The sequence below is a fragment of the Canis aureus genome, chromosome 4 (genome assembly GCF_053574225.1).
Source record: "Canis aureus isolate CA01 chromosome 4, VMU_Caureus_v.1.0, whole genome shotgun sequence".
Taxonomy (NCBI): domain Eukaryota; kingdom Metazoa; phylum Chordata; class Mammalia; order Carnivora; family Canidae; genus Canis; species Canis aureus.
The window spans coordinates 76,706,281-76,729,187 of record NC_135614.1 but is presented as its reverse complement, the minus strand read 5'-3'; the positions used below and the strand labels follow the sequence as shown (position 1 = coordinate 76,729,187).

At 41.4% G+C, this 22,907-nt stretch overlaps 1 protein-coding gene across 2 annotated transcripts in view; it reads left to right on the top strand.

The window, feature by feature from the left end:
* Nucleotides 1-22,907, top strand: part of NPR3 (natriuretic peptide receptor 3) — a 68,829-nt gene that overhangs the window by 5,114 nt on the left and 40,808 nt on the right. For both annotated transcript variants that reach the window (XM_077896330.1, XM_077896329.1), the window contains exons 2-3: nt 5,743-5,865; nt 16,616-16,782. In XM_077896330.1, coding sequence (XP_077752456.1) covers nt 5,743-5,865; nt 16,616-16,782 — 290 coding nt within the window. The remainder of the gene's footprint in view (nt 1-5,742; nt 5,866-16,615; nt 16,783-22,907) is intronic.

Here is a 22,907-nt window from a genome sequence, read left to right as displayed (position 1 = left end):
ATTTGCAACCCTTGCAGACTTCTGTAGGTATTTGACTTTGTACTTCTAAATGACATGTTACATTGATTATTTCAGTTGGAGGTTTTCTCTCCTGCCATCCCAGGGGCAGATGATAATTTAGTTCTCTTCCCCTGCACGGGTAATCACATGCTCAAGCTCTCCTTGCAAACATCCTTTCAGAATGGTTGTATAAAAATTTTTTGGTTAGCTCAGCTTTCAATGTCTATATCATTATTGCCTTCTAAATGCTATTTGTAGTTGGACCAAATGGGCTATTACGACAATATTTTCTTTATTGTTCTGGTTTTCTTCGGGTTAAAAAAAAAAAAGCCTGTTTTTGGTTGTTTGCTTAGTTTCCTATGGACTTGAAACTAAATCATCCATCAACTCTATTTTAAGCCCTGAGATGTTCCAGTTTGATTCTTTTTTTCTTTCCCTTTTTAAAAAAAATTTTATTTCTTTATCTGAGAGTGAGAGAGAGAGAGAGAGAGAGCGCACAAGCAAGGGGAGGGCCAGGGGAGAGGGAGACATAGGCTTTCTCCTGAGCAGGGAGCCCAATGTGGGGCTCAATCTCAGAACTCTGGATTATGATCTGAGCTGAAGGCAGATATTTAACTAACTGAGCCATCCAGGTGCCCCCAGTTTGGATATTTTCTAAGCAGGCTGCACAGTTGTCACTCTGGAGTCTTTCTTTAATACCCCCTACAACTTCCACGGCCTCCCTTTCTCTCTCTCTGATTAGATCCCTATGTGTTCCTCTTTCTTGGTTTATGCTCTTGTTTGGTGAAGCACATCCTCCGGGAGCTTTCTCTGAAAGGAAGGATGAGAGCTAAAACTGGATACCTTTCATGACCAAAAATGTCTTCATTCTACGCTTATACATTATTATGGACATCTAGGTTGGAAGTCATTTTCCCTCAAGATTTGAAGGATTGTCTTATATGTAAATTCCAATGTTGCTACTAGGAAGCTTGAATTGATTTGGGTTCTTGACCTATTGTTTGTTATCTGTTATTATTTTTTTTTCCTGAAGAATTTCAGAATTTTCTCTTTGCTCTCAAAGTTTTAACATTTTGTTATGATGTATTTTCATGCCAGTATCTTGCCTTATGCACTTCAGAGTATTGGGGGATACACCTCTTCAGTTCAGAAACTCATGTCTTTCAGTTCTAAAAAAATTTCTTAAATTATTTCTTTTATCCCCTTAATTTTCTCTGTTCTGTCTGGAAAGAGAGAACAGAGATGTTATTTGTGTTATTTGGATGTTAGACTTCTTGAATTGAAACTCTATCTTATCTCTTTTTTCCTACTTCCTACCTGTTTTTTAAAAAGAAATTCCTCTTATTTAGATATTTCCTTGACTATTCCCCAAATTTCTATTAAGTTTTGGTTTCTAATTTCTGCTATCATGTTTTCAATTTGCAGTACATTGCATATCTTGGTTTGCTTCCATGAAATAACATCTCTCTTCTTTTTTTGAGCTTAGAATCAAATGGAAGATGGGTGCAAGAGTCAGCTGGAGAATATGAAAGTGTTTCTTTTTTAAAGATTTTATTTATTTATTTGAGAGAGAGAGAACGAGCAAGCACATGACTGGGGGGAGAAGCAGAGAGAGAGAGAGAGAGAGAGAGAGAGAGAAGCAGACTCCCCCTGAGCAAGGAGCCTGATGCAGGACTCCATTCCAGGACCCTGAGATCATGACCTGAGTAGAAGGTAGATGCTATATTGACTGAGCCACCCAGGTACCCCGAAAATGAAAATATGTTTTTATTATTGATAAAACCTATTGGAAAACAAGGATTTAGATTTGTTGCCAAAAGGGCCTACTTACTGTTACTTCTCCCTTAATATGTGCCCTCTGCAAGCAGACACATACCTGAAAGAGGAAGGGAGAAAGGACTGGCATGCCATTTTTGTTTTTAGATTCACCAATCCAATAATTTACTCCTTTTCCTCCGGTGGGAGAGAGGATGAATGAAGGCACTTGCAGGATGAGGAGGGTCACCCTCTTAGAGTTTGCTCCAGATGAAAACATGAGACTGGGGAAAAGATACCCCCCTAACTCAGATATGGTACCTGGACTGTTTCTGGTTCTCTGAGTTGGCTTCTTGTGGCCACCCCCTGGCACTTCTCTCTGCCATTCTTAGGGTGATCGCAAAGTCACTTACAGAGGACACTGGGAGTCAGATGGTGGAAGGTGCCATGGGACATCACAAGTTCTCTGGCAAAGAGAGAGAAATAGAGCAGAATGCTGAACAGTCCATCCAGAAACTTAGAATCACACCATCATCCCACCTTCTACAAGTTCAACAATTTGACCAAAAAAATTGACTATGTATATATTTAACTGTGCTTAAATACAGCATAAATTGTCTTAATTGACCTTCATTTAAGCAGCCTGCAGCATTAACTGCAGCTCTCTTTTTCTCCATACACTTTATTGACTGTTGGTGAATGCTGGTCATTGTATACTTCTCCTGATTATGCCCACACGCTTCTCACACTTGTCCACGTTCTTTCCAAGAGTTGTCACCAAATCCGTTTATACCAGTTGTACTTATTATAATAAGTGTGTAATTTAATTAGTTATTATATAAACTGAAGAAACATGAGTCGGAAGAGAAAGCTATTTCAGTGAAAACTATTTTAAACCTTCTGACAGATTGTATAAAGGCAAGTTGCTAAAAATAGTTGCTGTTGAATTAGGCATGAATGAAACGGCCCTAAGAGATTCGGGAACATCCTAGAAATCTAAAAGGATTCTGCGTTCCCTCCGCTTTGCCAGTGTCTGTAAAGTGCTTGTTCCAAGTTAAACTGGATGATAATGTGCATTACGGACTTCTTTTATGCAAGAAAAAACATATCCTGCCCATGAATTTCGAAACTAGAGAGTTTTGAGAGTTGAACTGCATGGTCCACACAAAATGGATGAGATCTAAAATAATCAAAGTCTGCTCGGAGAGCCTCAGTGCTGTCCTGTGTCACTCCTGCTCAGTCCCAGCAGGTACTGACATTTAAAGAAGGAATTTGTCTGTCAGAAGCCTATCTTGGTGGTCATGGAAATAGGGAGAAGGAGATGGGTCAGAGCTGTAAAAATAGACAAAGAAGTGATGGGGGGCAAGTGTTGGGCAAGGGCCCAGCCAGGACTTAGGGAAGCCTGTGTTCCATCATGAGGGCACAGCGGTTAGGTCCTGGGGTGGTAAAGCACTTACAAGGATGCTTAGGGTTACCAAGGCTTGATGCCTTTGGATGCCTGAATCCTCCAACAGACCTCCCTGGTTAGGATTTCATCCTCACTAACATACTGCTGCATACAATTTGGCTTCTCATTTGGCATGCCCAGGTACATGTTGACACAAATGTGTTTGTGACAATTCTGGCCCTCATTAAAATGAAGGAATATGCATTTGAGAGTATCTAAAAACATCTGAGTTAGGTTATTGGGATTCTGACTCCAAACAAGGACTCTACTCTTTATGCACTGACAGGTTCTCTATCTGGGGGTTTAGGGCCAGACTCCAGACTATGATCAGCTGATCACAAGATGACGAGGGCTGCTGGTGGACAGTCAGCTAGAGCCTCCGGGGGCCTTCTGTAGATGCCCACTCTTGGAATCTGCACTCTTCAAACTTGTCCAGCCTCCGCCTTTTCCTTATTGGCTGCTCTGTTGCGGGCACTGTGGCTCTTTCATCATTTCTGGGACTAGAATTTGAATCCGAGCTAAAATAAGGGTCTAGGTCATAATGAGTGATGAAAAGTTTCTTTCAAAGCTTCCTTACTGAGGCATCTTGGTATTTGACTCTTTATCCCAAATATATAACAATATTTCGAGGCACAAACAACACCTACTCCCACAGTTAGAGACCTTTTGGAATTTTGTATTGTTAAAACTTGTTCTCTAGACCTTTAGCCTGCACAGCAAGCCCTTCTGTAGTAAGAAATGTCAGAGTCATGATCTAACACTCTGAATTAACATGTGTAATAAATGAAATATCAACAGGCGCCTAACCCTTCATGGAGGTTGCCAAGGTAGCTTTGGCACAGCCTGAAGTTTGCTTTATGTCTTTCAGCACCCATGCTTTTACAAAGAACAGACACATCTTGGAGGGCTGGCGTGCATGGTGATAACATGGGGACAGCCCCCAGGGTTCTCCGGGTCACCTCTCTCCGTGTGTGCAGCCAAACTCAGTGGTCTGCATGGTGGGGACCAGGCCGTGGACAGCGATCCAGTTAACTGGAGAACGGCCGGGCACCCACTTCACCCTAGCCTGTTGGAGCTCTTGGGGGGCGGACAACCATGTTTTGGAGCCACTTAAAGCTGCTCAGGTTTGGCAGTGTGGGTAGAAACTGAGCGAACGTGAGGAGGGACCTGCAGTCTTGTTAACTATTTCCTATATATGGTGAGACAGCTTGAGAAAAATGTTTCGGAATTCAGGCAGAAAGCTTATACTGCTCACCGCCTCCTCTGATTTGCCAAACGACAGTTCCCCCTAAAACCACTCAGTTTGCTTTTTTGGGAAAATGTACTTACTATGCTATTCAGTACAAAAAGCAGGTGATACTCTTCACTGGCTTACACTGGGCAAATCTGATGACAGCTTTGAAGTATTTTTTAAAAACTTTATTTCGAAATAATTTTATACTTTTGGAAAAGATGTAAGAAAGTATAAAGAACTTTCCCCAGCCTTGACCCAGACTGTCACCAATAGTTAACATTTCGCCCTATATGCTTTCACTCCAAATCTCTCCCCAACTCCTTCCCTTCCTACCCCCTTTCAACACACACACACACACACACACACACACACACACACACACACTTTTTATGAACCATTTGAGAGGTAAGTAGGGCCATCATGCTCCCTTACTCCTAAATACTTAAGTGTGTGATTACAAGAGCGAGGGCATTCACTTACATAACTACAGTGTAAGTATGAGAAGCAAAAACTTTTTTTTTAAAAGATTTTATTTATTTATTCATGATAGAGAGAGAGAGAGAGGCAGAGACACAGGCAGAGGGAGAAGCAGGCTCCATGCAGGGAGCCCGATGTGGGACTCCATCCTGGGTCTCCAGGATCCTGCCCTGGGCCTAAGGGAGGGCTCAACTGCTGAGCCACCCAGGGATCCCGGAGATGCAAAACCTTTAACACAGATGCAATACTGCTAATTTACAGCCCCATCTCTCCAGTTGTCTCAATGATGCCCTTTCTAGCAAAACATATATTTTTAAGATTTTATTTATTTATTCATGATAGACATAGAGAGAGAGGCAGAGACACAGGCAGAGGGAGAAGCAGGCCCCACGCAGGGAGCCCAACTCGGGACCCGATCCCGGGTCTCCAGGATCACGCCTTGGGCCAAAGGCAGGCGCTAAACCGCTGAGCCACCCAGGGATCCCCTCCAACATTTTTTTTTTTATTATTACCTTTCTTTTAAGGATGCAAGATCACACATTTCGTTTTCTGCTCCTCGGAGTCTTTTAGGCGTAGAGCATTCCCAAAGCTGGGTGTTGGGGGCCCCCGCCCAGCTCCCCGGTGCGCAGTGGACCCCGAGGTGCGGGGGGCAGGCGGGTGGGCGGCCGCGGCCTCGTGGTCCCCGGTTGCGCGGGCGTCGGCTGGCGGCCTCCCGGTACAGCCGCCGGTCTGTCCCTCCGCCGTTGGGAAGGAACGAGGGGGGGTGGCTGGGGGCGAGGTGAGCACCCCCGCCGGGCCGGGTCTGACGCGGTGTGCTCCTCCCCCGCAGTGGTGATCATGTGCGCGAGCGGCGACACGATCCGCGGCATCATGCTGGCGGCGCACCGGCGCGGGATGACGGGCGGCGACTACGCCTTCTTCAACATCGAGCTCTTCAACAGTTCTTCGTACGGTAACTGTGCTTCCAGCCCCCCAACCCCCAACCCCCAACCCCCATCAGGTGTCAGAACAGGTCCCCAGGGCGGCCCGGGTGGCCCAGCGCTGTGGCGCCGCCTGCGGCCCAGGGCGCGACCCTGGAGACCCGGGATCGAGGCCCGTGTCGGGCTCCCTGCGTGGGGCCTGCTGCTCCCTCGGCCTGGGTCTCTGCCTTTCTCTCTCTCTCTCTGTCTCTCATGAATAACAACAACAACAAAATATTAAAAACAAAAAAGAAAAAAAAAGGAACAGGTCCCCAGGAAGCCAGCAATGTGAATTCCCTCCATAGATTGGTTCCATTAAAAGGATTTTTAGAAATTTGTGATACTCTCCTAAGTCCTCAAGCTCTTCTTCTCTGGGAACCCCGAGCAAGAGGGTGCCTCATACTGGGGGGTGCCAGGGGACTTGTCCGGGTGGGAGCATAGCTCTGGGAGCTCCAGATGGTCACAAATCCAGCCCCAAAGACCCCCCCCCCCTTCCAGGGTGTTTCCAGCTGCAGGTTACCACCATGAGGGGCTTTGGGAATATTTTAATGAGATGTGGGCATGATTTTTAATAGAATAGAATATGTCAAGGTAATAGGACATGTCAAAATGTGTCGCACATTGCATGCATATTATTACTTCATAAAACTTATTAATATAATTGTATGTGTGTATCTATTTAAGCACGTTACACATATGTTTGTAATGGGCTGCAGTGTGAAAGCAAAATACTCCTTATGGGCGAATTGGGGTAAAGCATTTTGAAAGCTACTGCTCCCAGCCCCTTCCTTCCAGATGACCACAGGTTAAGCCTCCCCTCTTTAGAAGTTTGAGATCCACCAACGCCTCTGATTGAAAGCATAGGATTCTTTAAAACAGATCTGGGGAACTTCTCGGTGTTTCTGTGCTGGAGGGTGGTTGAGAAGGCCAGGGAAATCACAGGTTCAAAACACATCCTCCACACGTGGTTAGGGCTCTCTCCAAGGGGACAGCATGCGACAATGGAACATTTTCTCAATATTTCTCAAATACTGCACATTGGCTGCTCAGAACGGAGCAGTGATAGGGAATCATTAGTGTACTTGTAACAAATGGCTTGTTTATGCTGAACTCTTCTTGCTGTCGAGAGACAGACAGGATCTAAACCTTAAAGGATACACCTCAGTTTCCTGCTCTGATTCCCTGGCTTAGTCAAACAACTCAAGCAATAGAACATTGTGCATAAACAGATAATAAAACAGAGTTCTCACAGGGCTAAAGAAAAGTTGACGAAACAAAAGTAGCTCCTGCTTCCTGTAGTGGATAAGGTTGAAGAGTTGAGGCTTGCAGGATGAACACCCATTTTTTCCTCCTTGCTGTCATGGTTCTCTTTCCCCTTCTTTGGCATAAGCCAAATGGTGGTCTCATTTTTTGACCCCAGATCAGGATGTAAATATATTATTGGCTATAATATTGAGTTCACAGAGATAGTGACAGAGACTGGTGAGAATTATTAAACATTTATTCTGAGTTTTGCACATTGGTGATGCAAACATAGTATTTATTTGGAGAAAATGCATGTGAATGCACATTATAAATGGGCCAGTGCAGTGCAAATATTAGGTATTGGAATTCCTCGCATCCACAGATAAAGTTTGTAGTACTTTGCTAATCACCACACGTGAGTATTACAGAACATTTGAGAAACAGAAAATCACAGGGAAGAAAATAAGCTACCGCCCGGAAAATTCTGCCGCCCAGCTAAAGTTTAATCATAATATTTAGAAGCATGTGCATCTTGCTTATTTTATAAAAAATATATTTATAAAAATATTTTTTGATAAAATGGTTATACTATTTCAAATGTGGCTACACAGGGTTTTATAATGCTGATAGGCCATCTTTACCTGACCAGTCTCTCATTTTTCAATATTTATGTTGTTCTCAGCTTTTTACTATTAAGAATAATGCTATATTGAGTAGTCTTGTGTGTGCGTCACATATGTGTATATATATATAAATGCTTTTGCAACAGACTATGAGTTTGTATGTTTTCCTGCATCCTTACATCATCTAACTTTTAAATTATTTATTCAAATTTCTTTTTATGCAAAGTTTTGCAGTTTCTTCATTTATATTCTGTACCATTCTTGTTGAATTCATTTTTAGATATTATGTTCTCGGATATTATTAATGATCATGTTCTTTTCCCATTACATTTTATAACTGTAGTTGCTTTATAGAAAAGCTAAGAGATTCTGTTTTATTTATCTTGCAAGGGTTCCATATATTAAACCCCCTATTCCAATAGCTTTTATATCATTTTTATATAGCAACAAGATTTCTTCCCCATTTTGTCAGTTGAACATTTTCTTTTTCTTTTTTTATCGCATTGGCAAGAACCTCCAGGATAATATTATATAACTATGATGATACTTTAATTTCTGACTTCTTGAATTGAAGTAGATGTTAATGTATCCTTTTATTTCTAGTTTGTTAAGTGTGGTTTTAAAAATTGGAAATGAGTGGTGAATTTTATCACGTACATTTGACCTATTCTTTTAATACATTTCCTAAGACTGAACCAATGTAGTGTTCTTGGAATTAAGTATACTTTGTCATGATGACTTTTTTAGGTGTACTGCTGATTTTAACTTTTTAGTATCTTATTTAGGATTTTTGAGTCTATATTCATGCGTGAGGTTGGACAGAGTTTTCTTGCCTTGAGGTGGTATTGCCAGATTTTAATATCAGGTTTATATTAGCTTTATAAAATTAATTGGGACACTTTCCATTGTTTTTGTGCTCTAGAACAGTTTATATACCATAAGAATATTCCTTGAAAGATGGAAACAATTCAACTCTGTATCTGGACCTAACTTCTTTTTAGAGGTAATTTTTGAAAAACTTAAAAAAATTTATTTTGAAATAATTTAGACTTACAGAAAACTTGCAAAAATAATAGAGTTCATATATACCTTTTATCCAGATTCCTCTAATGTTAATAATTTAAATAGCCATACTATAATTATCAAAATAAGAATATTAACATTGATACAATACTACTAACTAAACTACAAGCCTTATTTGAAATTGACTGCTTTTCCTCCTCATGATCTTTTTCTGTTCCAGGATCCAATCCATTTAGTTGTATCTTCTTAATCTTCACCAATCTGTGTTATTTCCTCAGTCTTTCTTTGTCATTCATGACCTGACACTTTTGATGAGTCTGTTATTTTGTAAATTGTCTCCCAATTTAGATTTACCTGTTGTTTTCACATGGTAAGATTGAGTTTGTACTTATTTGTCAAGAATACTACAAAAATGACATCGTGTCCTTCTCATTGCATGGTATCACGGCATAAGAAGTCATAGCCATGTGACTTACTCTTGGTGATTTGGGGACAACTTTTTAAAATGCATTTTTCCTTGTGTTCAGTTTTTCTGCTTCTTGAAACTTAAACTGCGTAGAGTTTATACATTGTGCTCCATACAACTTTCAGAGTATCCTTGGAGTTTCTGATTAGACCTCTTTTCATTTTTATCTTTTATGTAATGGTTGCTTAGGCTTTGGGCTCTGGTATCAGTCTGGCAAATTGAGGTAACCCTGCCTTCCCCTGCTGGCCTCAGTTTCTTCTAACGGTAATAATAGTACTTACCTCATGGCATCAAGCTGAGTAATAGATGAGGTAATGTATGTGAGATACATAGCAAACACCTTGAAACATAATGAGTGTTTAATAAATGTTAGTTATATTAGTAGTCTCAGTTTACTTTGATGATTATATATAGTTCTTAAAAAATGGTAAGTTTATACATTTTTCTTGGTGTAGTTTATTTTTAAAAATATTTATTTATTTGAGAGAGTGAGAGACAGAGAAAGTGAGTGAGGAGGAGGGGCAGGGGGAGAGGGAGAGGGAGACTCCCACCTGAGCAGGGAGCCCCAGGTGGGGCTTGATCCCAGGACCCTGAGATTATGACCTGAGCCAAAGGCAGACACTTAACCAACCCAAGCACCCCTCTTGGTATAGTTTTATAGATAAGTTTAGGCCATATAGTCTGTTAACAGATTGGCCAACTTTTATCTAATACGGTTTAAAAATGGATGTAGGTGCATTAGGAACTACATTTGCATACAAATAACGAAGACTTCGGCCTATAGTGATTTAAACAAATGTAGAGGTTTATCCTCTCACCTGTAAGAAGTCCAGAAGTGGGCAGCCCGGTGTAGAGGTGGTGGTTCCATGTCATCAGGGATCCAAGCTTCTTCTGTATTTTGGCTCCCTTAATCTTAGTGAACAGTGTCCATCCTCAAAATCATAAGATGGTGGCTAGGACTCCAGGGATGGTGTCTTCATTCTAGGCAAGACGAAGAGGGAAAGATGACAGGCAAACAGAGACCATCTCACCATCTCAGTTGACTCAGTTCTGTTTAAAGGTCTCTCTGGAAGCCCCTCTCACTAACTTCTACTTACTTTGCTTCTCCTAGTTGTGAGAGATGCCAGGAAATGTGTATTTTCAGCTAGACTCAGTGTCACCCCAAAGCAATTTAGGAATCTGTTACTAAGGAAGAAGCAAGAATGGGTATAGGGAGGCAAATGTCTATGCTTGCCACAAACCCTGAAGCCCTGTTCCTCCCTAGGGCAGAAGCAGTAATCAAAATCTTCTGGCAGGCAGAGAGACCTAGATCAAGGTTCTGGTGTCTATCATCAGTAAGGGATCTTCTCTGAGATTTTTTTTTTAAAGATTTATTTATTTATTTGAGACAGAGAGTGTGTGAGCCCAGGCACACACATGTGCAAGAGTGGGGGGGAGGGGCAGAGGGAGAGAATCTTCAAGCAGACTCCCTGCTGAGCGTGGAGTCCCACACGGTGCTTCATTCCACGACCCATGAGATCATGACTTGAGCCAAGACCAAGAATTGTAACCTTAACTGACTGAGCCACCTAGGCTCCCCATTGTGCCCTAAGAATCAGATACATGTTCATGAAAAGTTCTTCAACATCCTTTTCTACCTGTGCTTCCTCACACCAAACTCTACACCAGTTCTAGAAAAAGGCTGTATTTTATTTTATTTTTTATTTATTTATTTTTTAAGATTTTATTTATTTATTCATAAGAGACACACACATACACAGAGAGGCAGAGACACAGGCAGAGGGAGAAGCAGGCTCCCTGCAAGGAGCCTGATGTGGGACTCGACCCCAGGTCCCCAGGATCACACCCTGAGCCACAGGCGGCACTAAACTGCTGCGCCACCGGGGCTGCCCAAAAGGCTGTATTTTAATTAATACTTACTTGCTACTAGATCTTAAAAGAACCCCATATTGATAGTGTCCATATTTACTAATTACTGGATTGTTTGTTCTTGATGAGAACTCAAAAAAATTCTCAGATCTGCTCAAATTATGGTTATAGGAATTCAGAATATATTATGGAGGATTTCAAATGATGGAGAATAAGACTGACAGGATAGGTTTAAAAAAATCTAGAGAAGTGGTGTCCGGGTGCCTCCCTCAGTTGGTTAAACATCTGATGCTTGATTTCAGCTCAGGTAATGATCTCAGGGTTCAGGGATTAAGTTTTCTGTCAGGCTCTGTGCTCAGCATGGGGTCTTCTTGAGATTCTCTCTCTGCCCCTTCTCCCTGCTCACACACATGCTCTCTCTTGTAAATCAATAAATCAGTATATCTTTTTTAAAAATCTAGAGAGAAGATGATATTATATTGCCTTGTAGAGTTCTCAATAGCACCTATCAGCATTCTTATTCACTGGCATTATCGTCTTTGGATGTAAGTTAGGTGGCAAGTTATTTGGGTGATCCTGTCCAGGGCTGTTAAGATTATTGTAGAGCTTTCTTGACTTCCTGATAACTCAGAGGGCACTAATTAAGGTGAACATGGAGGTATAGTAGAGTTAGAGGATGCACATCAATTATTTGACTTGCTAAATTTATTATGTTTTACTATAAAAGTAATACATATGCACATTAAAGTCAGTTTGGGATGATGTGAAAAGAAAAAGAATTCTCACACAATCTTTGAACTGTAACGGGTTTTTTTTTTTAAAGATTTTATTTATTCATGAGAGACAGAGGCAGAGACACAGGCAGAGGGAGAAGCAGGCTTCATGCAGGGAGCCCGACGTGGGACTCGATCCCGAGTCTCCGCAATCACGCCCTGGGCTGAAGGCAGGCGCTAAACCGCTGAGCCACCCAGGGATCCCTGTAACAGTTGTTAAATCACATTTAGACACTTCCTCTTCTGATCTTACTTTCTGTGTTACTTTTGTTTTTTTAACATTTTGTCATCCCATCGTATGTTCATTTTTAAAGCTTGGGACACCTCAAAGTCTGATGAGATGAATATGGAGCAGGGATGGCATGGCAGCAGTGTTTGGAGTCTGGCTTGCATTTGAATCCTGCTTTTGTTTATTATCTAAGGGACTTAGGGCACATCAATCTCCTTGAGTTTCCTCATCTGTATGGTGGCAGTTATACTTACATCTTCCTCATGGAGTTTTTAAGAAGATTAAAGAATGAAATGCTACAGCCAATGCCATTACACAATGGCATCACCCACTAAGTGGTGCTGTTATTACTGTTGGGAGCAACTGGACCAGCCTAGTTCGTGGCAAGCATGTAACACCTGGATGTTTGGAGAGGGTGGGGTGAGCCGAGGTCAAGAGCCATAATGCTACACAGCCAGCCCAGGTGAGCTCCAGGCATTCATTTCTTGGACATCTTCTGTGTAGTCTCGGCTAGTTATCCCGGTGTGGGTGCCCCTTGCCAGCGCCAGCTCCGTGGCCACGAGATTGCTGAGTACAGGGCTTGGTGACGAGCAGGTTATCTCTTTCACAAATATTCTGTGCTCTTACTCTACACACAAGTTTGGGGCTCCATGATGTTTAATACAAAACAAAGCAAATTCACTTTCCTCGTTTCTGAAACAACTGCGAAGAGTCACCTTCCTTACTTTTCACTCAGTAGACTTCTTTTTCCTCTTCTTAATCTCGTGCTCAGGACCACTGGAAGAATATGACGTTAGTGCTCGCCACTCTGCAAGTGTTATCATCAAGGTCACCGACGGCCTTCTCCGTGCCTCTAAAGCAGTGCTGTCCAATGGGCCTTTCTGTGATGCTGACTGTGTTCTGTGCTGCCCAGGGTGGTGGCTACCAGCCCCATGTGGCTACCGAGCACCCAACGTGTGGCACGCGAGACTGGGAAACCGAATTCTAAATTGTACTTAACTTTAGTTAATTTAAATCTAAATAGTCACACATGTGGCTGGTGGCTGCTCTCTTAGGCAGCACAGCTCTAGAGCATTCCATATTGTTTCCACCAGTTTCTTTCTGGAGACCCAGGTTTTCTTAGTGTTGGTCGGCCCAGCATTCTTTGGTTCCGTGTCAGCTCCTCTCTGTCTCCTCATACTCCTCCTGCCCACTAGGAACACCATCCCCAAAGTGTCTGTGCCCGGCCCTTCCCCCTTCTCTTTCTTATCCAGTGCAGTCAGGCCCTGGTCTAACTCGAGGCCATCTGGAAATGACATCCAGCTCTCTCTCTAGCACTCACTCCTCTTTCTGGCTTCACACCACTATTTCCAGCTCCAGCCCGGTGTTGTCACTTGGGCATTCTGGAGTTGGTCACCTTGGATTGACCGTGACCCTAACTGAAATCATTACCATTTCCACATCACTTCCCTCCTCCTCCATCTGGCTCTGCTCTTTCCTCTAATTACAACCCCTTTTGCTTTCCTCTCTGGCGTCACCAGCGATGTGCCTCCCTTCCTGGTGTCCCTCACTCCCTCACTCTGGTAGAGTCTTGAGATTCCTTCGCACTGTCCTCTCCTTTCATTCTCAAGGGCTCTCCCTCTTCTTATGATTCTAAAAGCAGTAAATATTGAAAATTCACTAGATTCACACACCCACATATGCAAAAAAAAAAAAAAAAAAAGAAAGAAAGAAAGAGCAAAAGAACACTTGCTCGTGGTTCTAACTATGCAGAAAAGCACGTTTGGCTTTTTGGAGTGTGACTTCCTCGCATAGCCTCCCGTAACCTCTTGCCGGGACGGCTGTGGCTGTGAACCCTCCATGTCTCCCCATGCGAATCCATTGCTGCTATTTCCCAAGGCGTGATTCTGATCATGTCATTCTTCTGTTACACTCATAAATCTCCAGAGGCACCCAGTTGTCTACTGAATTAAATTTGTCCCTACTGATGGGGCATCATGCCAAGCCAACTCTGCTTTTCCAGTGTTCAACAGCCTGGGTGTGGGCAGTGTTACTGACACGTTAAAATAAGGGGCACCCACAAACTCAGGCAGTCACGGGATTGATTATGGTGGTGACCAGATAAGTATTTAATTTGGATTAGATTTATTAAGCATTACTGTTTTCCTTTTTTTTTCCTAGGAGACAAAACTCCAAAGTTATTACCCTTTAGATTGCGGTAGACAGATGTATTGTATCGTATTTTTTTTTCTTTCAGAAAAAAAGTGTTTTCCTATTTCAGTAAGTGAGATACTTGCTGTTTCCAGTTCTGTATGTGTTTTCTAATTCTGCCCCTGTAGGGTTAAGTATTTTCTTTCTTAGGCACCCGGAGAGTACTCTTTCCCAGAGCTAAGAAACTCTGACCCTCTTGGCCTGCAGAACTCACTCCTGTTGTCTTGATATCTCAAATCAATGATAAAGAATCAATAAATTTTGATTGCATGCTTAAAAGAAACGGGTTCCTCCTTGGGATGAAGATGTTCTGGACATTCTTAGAATTGGGGGGGAGGTCTTCCTAGTGAATGGATTTGGCTCCTCAACAAAGGCCACGTCCGTGTCTCGAGCACCCAGCTGGCTGTCCCCTGGCTCAGGGCAGGACCTGCAGTGAGGTCACTACAGGCACCGCTGCCTGCCCTGCATGCGGTCGCCTCCTTGGTGTTTGGGAGGTTTCATACGGAGGAGGACTTTGTCAAGTTTGGTTTAGTGGCCTGAAATTTAGAATGGATCTAGTCTTTAATGAATTCTGTCCTCAGCTCTGTCTTATTTATCTTTTAACAGCTCCCTGGCACATAGAAACAATTAGTAAATGGTTGCTATTATGAGGATTATCGTTAGACAACACCACACACAAGCTTTTGCCTCTGCCCCTTCTCGAGCTGTGGACTGGGGCTCCCAGCTGCCTACTGGGTGTCGTATACATTTGCACCTTTGCCTGTGCAATGGCTCTGCCAAGCACCCCTTTACGTCTTTCTGTCCTTCTATTAAAATCCTGTTCACACATTTAGGACCCGGGATGCTGCCTCCTCCTTCCTTCCCTTGCCTCTTCCTACACCCTCTGCTTGCTTCTTTGTACGCTTCGGCGCCTCCTGCCCAGAGTGACCTAGCTGTTACCCTGTCATAACTTCAGCTATTTACATGGTGGCTCTGAATCCCTTTTTTGAGGCTGGCGGAGGCTGTTCCAGACATTCGTAATGCCTACCGTGGTGCCCATCACAGAACCTTGCGGGGCATACGTAGTTCACTGATATTTGTCTGATTTAAGCACTGATAGGAGTGCTTCACCAAGCTCTGTCTGGAAGAGGAGAGGGATGCCCTGGAGCCCAAGCATCCTCACTACTCGGCCGCTGGGCTCCAGGTGTCCGGCCGTGGACTAGGGCTCGGTGCGCACAAATGACTCTGATGTTGGACTCCAGCAGGTTGAATTCTTAGAGGTGATTCCAGAGATCTGTAGGGATCATAATGATGATTGATAGAAACAACAGTTCATTGCCAAACATTTCGTTTTGGGGTCCTGCAGGCCACGTGTGCCCTCAAAAATGAAATCATAAAGAGAAGAGTAATATATCTTATGCACATCATTTGCCTTTGCTTTTGTGAACGGGAGCACTGTGAGGCAAGGGGCACTCAGTTTCTCAATGCCTCTATTTCCCCATCTGTGAAAGGGGATGATGTACCTGAACCACAGAGTCTTGTGAAGAGTTTTTAAAAAAATATATAAAAAAATATTTTATTTAAATTCAATTTGCCAACATAGACTCTCGTGAAGATTAAATGAGTTTATACATATGCAGTGTTCAATAAATAGAGCTTTGTTATTATAATAGTGCTCAATGAATGTTAGCAATTTTTATTTTATCACCATCGATGCACTGATGGATATGGCCCAATAAATAATTTTTATATGACGTTGCCAGCACTGGAGAGAGAGAGATAAGTCCTCATGTTCACCTAAGTTACTTTCATTCTGAAGAGATTCCAGAAATATTTCAAAAAATATCAATAATCTCAAACTTTTTTCTATGACTAGCGCCAACTTTATCATACTTGTGCATATCCGTTGTCATACGTGGCATTCCTGTCATTCCACATCCACATAACATCAGGTTTATTGTACCAGCGTAACAACTCGGTTGACCTCCACAGTTGATTGTAGGTATTTAAAAAAAAATGTGAATGGAAAGGAGTAAAAACTTTCTAATTATTTCTGCAGTGCTGCAGTTCTCAGAGGCTGAAAATGACAGTTACGTGGTTATTATAAGGCAGTTAACTCTAGCGTGCTTTTCTTTCTCTCTCACATTTCAAAAGAACACGTGTTCACAAGGCTTTCTCCTTTGAGGATCTTGGCATTGTCAGGTTATATCCAAGTGCAAAACGATGACAATACCACTTGCCCCAGCTGCCAAAAGTACCATGCAGTGACACACTGCAGTCGAAGAGGGAGAATGGTTCCTTTATGGTGACTGCCTTGGAATTATAAATATTTTTATTTCTCTGTAGGAGATGGCTCGTGGAAGAGAGGAGACAAACATGACTTTGAAGCTAAGCAAGCATACTCGTCCCTCCAAACAATCACTCTACTGAGGACAGTGAAGCCTGAGTTTGAGAAGTTTTCCATGGAGGTGAAAAGTTCTGTTGAGAAACAAGGACTCAATGAGGAGGATTATGTAAGTGCTTGATTATGGGCCTGGACCTTCAGCATCCTGAAAACAGTCTTCTAATTAAATCAGAGGTGACAGTGTCCCACTCTGAACCATTCAAGACTTCCTAGGTTCGTGTCTGAATGTCACTGAGCTTTCTGTGTGTTTTTTTTTTCTGGCCTATTCCCGCACCCCCAGCCACCCCCACCCCACTTTTTCAACTGCTGCAGGAGGGAAAATTGCTCTTTGTGGGTACTTGTGGTAATGCTGAGCAGATGTCCGTAGACTTCCATCGCCTATTTGGCTGTGAGCGTGTTGGGGGACAAGATGGATGATGGAGTGCCAAAGTTTTGCATGCTTAATTTTTCCAAAGCTGATGGCAGAGATGTTTTGAATTTCAGAAGTCCCTTCTGGCAATCTTTTTGGCGAGTCTGCTTTTCTCTCTTATGGCAGTGTAATGTTTCTCAGGTATTCCAGATCTTCCCACTCCATGAGTGCTGTTGTTACGGATACATTCTTTGGACACACTATGGACCAAGCAAAGGAACTCATCTAAGAGGTGGCCCCAAAGACAGCTGACCATACCAGGGTTGACACCATTGTTTTGAGGCCTCTGGCACACTTTGCTATGTGGCTTCTCAAAACTCTGCATTACTCCTATAGATTTTTTCTCAGAGAAGGATGAGCAGTGGACTCCTCAGACTGGTTGGGTTGGTGTGCTGATTTTCAAAACTGTTAACTCCTCAGTGTCTAAAGCAGAAAAGGAACACCTTCTCAGCAATAGGTAGATCACTTTGGATAGTTCTTGCCCGAAGTGGATAATGGCCATTTTCGTATGACCAGTTTCACTTGGGCACTTCCAAACAGGACCTCTCTCAATTTCTTTATTTGAAGTATTACTGGCTACAGACATTGGCCTCAGACAGACCTACATTCAGAGCCTGAATCTAACACTTAGCTGTGTGATCTAGGGCAAATTACACAATCTCCCTGGTCCAAACTACTCCTCCCTGTAGGGAGGATTACTGATAATTCTATCTGAAGCATTGTGTTAGCTCCATCAAAAAGTTGGAGCTCAATAAAAATGCCTCTTTTATACTATTGTTATATTACACCTGTCTTTATAAGAATTTGCTATCAAAAGATATAAAAAGGGTCTTAAAAGCCTATTTATTCATGTCTTAAATGTTACATGTAATACACATATCATTTAAAATACCTTTTGTAGATCCCTGGGTGGCGCAGTGGTTCAGCGCCTGCCTTTGGCCCAGGGCGCGATCCTGGAGACCCGGGATCGAGTCCCGCATCGGGCTCCCGGTACATGGAGCCTGCTTCTCCCTCTGCCTGTGTCTCTGCCTCTCTCTCTCTCTCTCTCTCTATCATAAATAAATAAAAAAATAAAAAAAAAATACCTTTTGACTTTCTAAATCAGTACTGCCCAGTGTGTGTGTGTCTGTATGTATATATGTTATATATATATGTATATATATATATATATATATATATGCCACAGATGTAATTTAAAATTTCTAGTAGTTACATTTTTAAAAAGTTAAAATAACCAGGTGAAGTTAATTAATTTGAATAACACATTTTATTTAAATATAAATTTAAATATATAATGTTCTTTCAACATTTAATCAACGTAAAAACTATGGAGGAGATTATAAATTCTTTTTATTATGTAAAGTCTTTGAAATCCAGTGTGTATTTTAGCCTTACAACATATCTAATTCTGTTCAAATGCTCAGTAGCCATATATGACTAGTGGCTACCATATTGGACAGTGGGTTCTGAATCATGAAAGAAGTAGAGCTTCTGCAATAGAGCCCAAGTTTGAGGAAACCTGTGACAGTATTGTCATCATCCAAGTCCTTTGCCTCAGGAATAGCAAAGAACATAAAAGCACTGAACATTTTTGTTTGGCCTCCTACCTGAGGCTGTTGAAGTTCAAGTATTAAAATAGAGGCTGTTCCACATAATCATGTTTCTTGGACAAAAGAAGTATGTTCCTCTGTACCTACTGGAAAGATCCATAATATTTTCCAAGCCAAGTGCTTTAGAGATTAGGTGTAGTTGATTACAATATTGTTTCTCTCTGATGATGGGATCATTAAAAATGACTTTATAAGTAAATAAGAATTATAATTTTAGGTAGAAATTAGAGCTTATAAGAATTTATGCCAATTTTGAACATGTGTCTACTCTTCATATTTTATGTGTTTTTTAAAGATTTATTTATTTTTAGAGAGAGCGCTTGAGAGCAAGCAGGGGTCGGGAGAGACGGAGGAGGAGGGAGAGAGAGAGACTCTAAAGCAGACTCCCTGCTCAGCACAGAGGCCTGGCAAGGGGCTGGATCTCATAATCCTGAGATCATGACCTGAGCTGAAATCAAGAGTCAGATGCTTAACTGACTGAACCACCCAGGTGCCCCAGCATATGTTATGTGTGTTCTGGTTGGGCTCTTTTGAGCGCCAGTTGCAGATGTTCATTGGGTTAGTTTATTTATTTATTTATTTTTTTCTTTTTTTTTCATTGGGTTAGTTTAGACAGGAGGTTGTGGTGAGTATTGTGGAAGAGGGAGATAGGGGAGTCAAAGACCCGGGAGCTGCTGTAGCTGGGAATCATAGGTGCTAGACCTTGATCTAACGCAGCAGGAGATGCTTAACACAGCTAGCAAGGCTTGGTGGTCTTCATTCTAGGACTCAGCTCTTTTGTAAAGGTCTTTTCTTCTCTTCTTTGTACTAACGGGTTTTCTTATCTACTTATTTAGAACTTCAGTTCATGACACTCATCATGGGCTTTTCAGCCTCTGGTACTGATTTCAAATCCAGCAACTTTGGTGGACTCCCTTATGAGTTCTAAAGTTTACCACTCATTTTCTAAACAATCACATGACTTGTGATTAGTGGCAGTTTTGTTTCTTTTCTTTTCCTAGGTATGCCTAATTAAAAGTATACTTCATTAAATTAAGTATAACTAATTAAATTAAAACTTTTAATGGCACTGGCTAGGATCCCAGTACAGTATTAAATATAAGCAGTGATAGTGGGCAACCTTGCCTTGTTTTTAACTTTAGTATGAAGAACACATAACATCTCATATCTATTCATATCATCATTTTAGCATAATGTTTTAGTGTGGAATTTTGGGGAGAGTCCTTGTTAGATTATGGAAGTTCCCTTCTATTCTTTGTTGGTGAAGTTTTGTTTTGTTTTGGCACAATTGCATCTTTTATTAGAATAACTGAAACAAAAATAGCACAAGTATTGAAGTTTATATAGTGTAATTTAAGGAAAGACTTTGGACACAGGTTTTTATCATAGGCACTGTGAATTGTAATATATCCCTGACACTATGTCATATGTGTTGTACTGCACTCATCATATTTAGCATGTTGGTAGCAGCCTTGAAAAGGTTCTGATCGTCTCAAAATGCAAAAATTTGAAACTTTAAACTTTTGTCAGTCTATACTGAAACATTGAGAAGTTGAGTGGCTCTGATTTTTTAAATGAAATTACTATAGTAATTTTGATTTCAAATTTTGATTTCAAAATTTTGAATTCAAAGATTTTGATTTCAAATTTTGATGGATTAATGCAATTTTGTTTCCATAAAATTGATTTTCTTTTCCTTTACCCCACCCTTTTTTCCCCCATCTCTACCTCTTGGCCTCTCTTTTTAAAACTGAATTTTTAAAATTGAGATACTTGCAGTTTTAAGATGCAGTACAAAGAGATTGGTTGTATATATTGCCCAATTTTCCCCATCGGTAACATTTTGGAAAATTATGTATATGATCACAATACAGATATTGATACTGATACAATGCATTGACCTGTGTGTGTGTGTGTGTGTGTGTGTGCGCATAGAGTGTGCATATTAAGTTCTACGCAATTTTATCATCTATGTAGATTGGGGTGTTTGAAATTCATTAAATGCCTTTTCTGTATCTAATGAGATAATCAGATGATTTTTTTCTTAATTCTGTTATAATGTGCTAAGTCGCACTACTAGATTTTTCTCTCTTCCAATTTTATAGAGATAAAATTGACATATATCATATAAATTAATATTTTATATATGTATATATGGCACAGTGCTTACCACAGTAAGTTTAGTTAACCTCCATCACCTTGCATAGTTACAAAACATTTTTTTCTTGTGATGAGAAGTTTTATAATCTACTATCTTGGCACCTTTCAAATATACAATATAGTATTAACTATAGCTATCATAGTGTACATTAGATTTCCAGAAGTTATTTATCATATAACTGGAAGTTTGTATCTTTTAAACATCATTTTCATTACTAGATTTTTCTATGTTAACAATGTCTGCACTCCAGGCATAACTCTGGTTTCTGTATACTTCAAGACTTTGAGCTTCTTTATTTCCCAAGTCAAATTGTGGGGAGTAAGATTATGGTTGAACCTATGCATGTTTGCCTGGGTACAGCTTCTTCAGCTGCATCATCTCAGAGGCTATTTATTGGAAACCTCTACATTAGCATCTCTGGGTCAAATATCTACTCCTGTTTTCCTCATCTGTGGTGGGTAGTTTGGTGGGTGCATGTGTGTGGCGTGATAGAAAATCAGACTGCTTAGGGCAGGGCTATCATTGGAGCTGTATCTGTTGCATGGACTGTAATGGTCTAGTTCTTAGTACATGTCTTTAGGATGATGTTTTCACCATTCTTACAGGTAACATAAAAATATAAAATATATATATTAAAATATTTATTTATTTATTTTGGAAAGAGAAAGAGAGAACACGTGCAGGTGGGGGGAGGGGCAGAAGGAGAAGAGGAGGGAGAGAATATCAAGCATATTCCCCGCTGAGCACAGAGCCCCATGACATGGGGCTCAATCTCAGCACCCTGAGATCATGATCTAGGCCAAAATCAAGTCAGCCACTTAACTGACAAATATTTTTAAAGTACATTTGTCCTTTTACTAGTGAAGCTAATGGAGACCTGTTCCATTCTGATACATCATGTTTTAGTAGAGCCCAGGGGCCATTACTGGAGACAGTGCAGCTTGATGGTTAAAATATGTGGCCTTGGGGTTTTGTAGACCTGCCTCTGCCTCTTACTGTTCTTAGCGTGGGCACATTTCTGAAACTCTGTGCCTTAGTTTACTGACTATAAAATGAGGATAATAATTTTTAACTGACAAGGCTGTTGAGAGAACTAAAGAATTGTATATAAATAATATTTAACACAATTCCAGGCGCTTAGTAAATATTCAATGGACAATAGCTATTATTTCTCTTACTTTCGTTTCTTATACTCCATACCAGTGTATATGATGCTTCTGCATGTCTGTGGTCCCTATTACTCCTATTTACCCTTTAGATCTCAACTCAGATACCACCTTCTCAGGACATGTCTTTCCTGACACTCCACACTATCTTAAGGCACTCTGATCCTTTCCATCATAGCCTCTAGCTATGTGTGGGCTTTTCTAATTAAATCTGGCCTCTTCTACCAGACTGTAACCCCTGTGAGAGGAGGAACTATTTCTGTTCATTCTTGCCTCCCTTTGTTGTGTGCTTGGTACAAAGGAAGCAGCCAATAAATGTAAACTTTTATTGTCATGCTTATGATTTTAGTTATCATTAAACCAGAGAACATCAAATCCGACCTACTCTCATCACAGTGATGGAAAGGTAGACACTGAGGCCCAGGCAGGTGAGGTGACCTTTCCAGAAGTAACTAGTACGCTTCACTCAATATAACAATGTTGGGTGGTGATGGAACCCTGTACCTAGACCTTGTTCAGTCCACAAAATGAGGAGTCAGTTTCACTTACGCTGTAGGAGATGGTATTGGGGGATAGTAATGGGTTTTCATAATGGGGATTCTGAAGATTCTCTGAGAATCATCAGAAACCTAAAGTTAGAAGTAAGACTCCACTGGAGAGGCCCCCAAGTATCAGAGGGGCTCCCACCTTGGCTCAGACAAGTGTTTGGAAAGTGCCTGCTTGGCCTTTTCTGGTGGAGCCGCATGGGCAGTGGATCTCACTCAAGGGTATCTTAATGGGTGTTTGGCCTTTGCCGTGTGAGTGGTTGCAATTCTAGAGCCCTGGCATTTGGTTTTAGAATGCACTGTGTGGTAGCCAAGCCAAGATTAGTTGCATCCCCTGACTCCT